At 36.4% G+C, this 3,852-nt stretch overlaps 1 protein-coding gene across 1 annotated transcript in view; it reads right to left on the bottom strand.

Annotated features, from left to right (window-relative positions):
* Positions 1-3,852, bottom strand: part of sucla2 (succinate-CoA ligase, ADP-forming, beta subunit) — a 27,663-nt gene that overhangs the window by 18,781 nt on the left and 5,030 nt on the right. The window contains exon 3 of the mRNA XM_015383350.1: positions 2,939-3,038. Coding sequence (XP_015238836.1) covers positions 2,939-3,038 — 100 coding nt within the window. The remainder of the gene's footprint in view (positions 1-2,938; positions 3,039-3,852) is intronic.

Raw genomic sequence — 3,852 nt, forward strand, 5'->3', positions numbered from 1 at the left:
TACACTTTTTTTAAGGTCCTTATTTGTGTGAACACCTTTGCTATAATCTTTTGCTGCTGTAACACCAAAATTTGGGACAATTGTGGGACAATAAAGGGATTTTCTATTCTATTCTCAATAAAGTTTAGGCTGCCATAGAAAAGCCATGTTACACTTTATCTACTCAATGAGAAGCAGGAGGATAGAGCGAGAACTCACTGAGTTTTAACTTCTAGACCTCAGAGAGTTTAACTTTAGGCTTATTGAGCCTTAGGGCCAAAGGGTCAATGAGAAGAAATGCAAAGTATTATATCAAAATTTATGATTTTATTTTCAAACTAAGCAATTTAGTTCAACTGTGTTTATTTTTTTACATACATTTAAATCATCAAAATCAATCAATGTATTTTAATAAATATCTAAATATGTAGTAGTTGTATGGTAGGAAACTAAGACTGAGCAATAAGATATCTGCAATTTAATCACAAAAATGCACTTTCAAAAACAATTAGATTTTACTTTTTTTGCACAAAAGAAAAACCCTAACATTCCAACTGCAGCCCTCTTAGACAGCACTAATACACATATAGTGGTTTGTCGCTACACAGAAAAGAAGAGAGTTTCAGGTAGCATACAGACTGGTGCGGCGAGGAACTTTTCTAAGCAACTGTAAATCCAAAGACAGTGGACTCTGGACAACAGAGCATTTAAGGTGGGGATGCAAGTTATTAATTAATGAATTAATCTAAAAATGATTGATTTTATTGATCGACTAACAATGATAAGCAGCCATTTTCTTAAATGTATCAAGACAATCTTTCAACAATATGAAGTACCTTTATATATATATATATATATATATATATATAAATAGGAGCTTCAGATGCGTGAAGCTGAAACCCCACCAACTTAGCAAAAGGACTGAACGATAATTATTAAAAAATGAAAGAAAAAACAAAAAAGATCACGTTTTTTAAGGATTTATTTTTAAGCCAACTAGAGGTCAACTATGCCCCCATTAAGCTGTGAATTGAATCAAAATTATCTACCTTTTCAGTGCTACTTTGTATTTGCAGGTAAAATATCTTTTGTGCTGATTTGGTTTCAAAGAATTATTTTGAACAACAGCGGATGGTGTCGCCATCCCAGCAGATGTTAGTGCTGCGCTTGTTTCTTGATATTAAGTTATTGCATAACATCACATGTAATTCCTGTGCTGTTACTGAATATAACAATGGGCAAGTCTGTCGGCATTTCAAAGTAAAAGCACAGGTGTAGCTTAACATCACAGACTATTGCAAAATCTTTGTTTATCAACAACTTTGTAACCGCTGAGAGTCCACTTTGGTTCATCCAAAGGCAGCTCTGATTCGGTCCGGTTCGGCAGGTAATCTACCCCTGCAGAATCCACCAATGCTGGGCAGTGACAGACCAAGCTCTGTGCTGGAGGTGTGTGAGGACGAGCAGTGTTTCTAGGACTAAATTAACTTCTTAAGATCAACCTGACCGCAGGCGCTCCATTCTTGTGTATTTACGGAAGCTCTAAATGTTTTGATACACCAAACCTCATAGATAATGATGTCTAAACTGCTAAGATTACTATAAAACTTGTCCAGAAGTTGTTATGTCATCAAATGTCAGTTTGGCAGAACTGAAGACTTGAAGTTGTTATTCTGAAGGTAAGAACAATAGGAGGATGTTGCGTGACCCTACGCTCCTTTAGTTCTCTCCAAAACATAGTATAGAAAACGTGTTACTTAAGTTTGCTAAGTTTTCTAGTAGGGTGTTACCACCTCTTTAGTTTAAAATTGACACTACGAAAAATTTTAAGTATAAATAAGTCATTTTGTCTTGAAATAGGTATATTTCCTTTGAAGTGAGGAGCTGAGTAAGGCTACATGTCAACAGAATAAGATGATTTAGGTCAAAATAACGAAATAAGCAACTCCATTATCTTATCTTAAGTGCATAATATCTAACTATTATATCTTAAGGTCAAAAATATGAGCTTCATAGACAGATCATCTTATTTTCCAGCTCAAACTAAGGGAAAAATACAACAATTTTAAGAGAATTTTTCAAGTTTTACTTATTTTTAGATCAGCATTTTTTTGTGCAAAGGAGACAGAAAAGCTTCAAGCTCACATCAGTCACAACAGGGTGACAGAGCTGGAAATAAGAGCTAAGAATGAACATAGCATTTCATTACCTCACATTTTCTGTGAGATTTAACACATTATAACTCATATTCACAATTCAATGCATGAACTGTGTATACTGGCGATGTCTTTATTATCAACGTTGGTGACAGAGAAAAGCTCTGTTAGTGTTTAAGGATCTGCTGATCAGAACCAGTAGCAGCCCTTTTTTTTTTTACCAGGCTGCTGTTTGCAGACTTACTTCCTGAATGCATTTAATTAAACCTTTAGTGCGTAATACCACCTTAGTTTATCATCAGAACAACCTCCGGATGTTTGTTGAATCCTGAGTCAACAGAAGATCAGGAAATGCTGTAAATGTACTGATAACTTCTGTTGCCTTGGTAACTGCTGCTATGTTTGTCAGGTGTGTCCAAACTGAAGCCACAAGGCCATTTCCAGTCTTAGGATTATTTAGAGGAGCCCAGGACCACATTTCCAGAGGAAAACAACTGTTACCTCCCGGCAGAGGTAGCTGATGCAGGTTTTTAGGGGTAGATTATTTCAGACTTCAAATCAAATCAAAATGAAAAATGCAGGTTACAAAATAAAGAATTTATTTCATCAAACACAATTTTTACTCCCATTTTAATTCAATAAACATCCACAGTCTCTTATTTCACCAGTATTTTAATGGAGCAAGACTTTTTTTCTGAAGAAACACGGTCGAATGATGTGTAAGAAACTATGAAAATCCTTAAAAAATATAAAACATTTGATTTTAAGAAGACATGCTTTCTATTAATCATGCCTGTACTTACGAGTAGACGATCCTCACTCCACCTTTCAGCCCGCCCTCAAACGTGCCCTTCCCTCTGCCTCCAGCCAGAACCTGAGCTTTCACCACCAGATCTTTGGAACCTGAAAACACACAGGATGTCAGAACGCCATCATTCTTACTGTGGCAGCAAACTAATAGGGGAAGCTTACATAAAGAAAACATTAGAAAAACTCAGATTAAAAAATGCTAATGTTTTGTAAAAGAAACTTGAAATTAAATCAGTCACCCATCTCATCACAATGGATGCCTTTGTCTGGATCAAAAATAAAAAGCTGAAAACCATGTTGTCACAAAACAGTCACGGTGCGGGATCGGCTGTTGATCAAGTCCCAGAGCTGTATCTGGTGTTTGTCACAACGCGCTACTATCCAAGTCATCTTCCAAATGTTGGCTACATATTGTGTTTTTTCTCTGGCCAGAAGTTCGATGGCAAATCCTCCCTCTTCAAGTTGTTAATCCAATGACAATCCGTCCATGGATGATCATGAATCGGAAAGGTGAAATAACAGTTTTTCTGTCACTTTTAACCGCATCCAACTGCCATGCATGTAGCCATTGTCAGTTTAAATATAGTTCTCATGAATTTCAATGGTGAAAACCTCTCAAAATCTTAAATAATTGTTGTTGATTGCAGATGCGTCTCGTAGTTCCCATTGATTTTGCTTGTAAAGCGGGGAGAATGACGTCAAGCTCACCGCACCGTGACGTCACTGCCGGAAGATGTCAGGAGTGAGGTGTTACTGTATTTGGGCAAAAATGGCCGCCACCAGAATCAGTGATTGTAACGAAAATTCTTTTTTTGCTGATTAATGCTAAATTCATTAAATGACTGCAAACGTATTAGCTTAAGGTATAAATAATGATCCATTGATTATTCCTTGCTGACTGGACTTT

The sequence above is a fragment of the Cyprinodon variegatus genome, unplaced genomic scaffold (genome assembly GCF_000732505.1).
Source record: "Cyprinodon variegatus isolate N-32 unplaced genomic scaffold, C_variegatus-1.0 Scaffold282, whole genome shotgun sequence".
Lineage (NCBI taxonomy): Eukaryota > Metazoa > Chordata > Actinopteri > Cyprinodontiformes > Cyprinodontidae > Cyprinodon > Cyprinodon variegatus.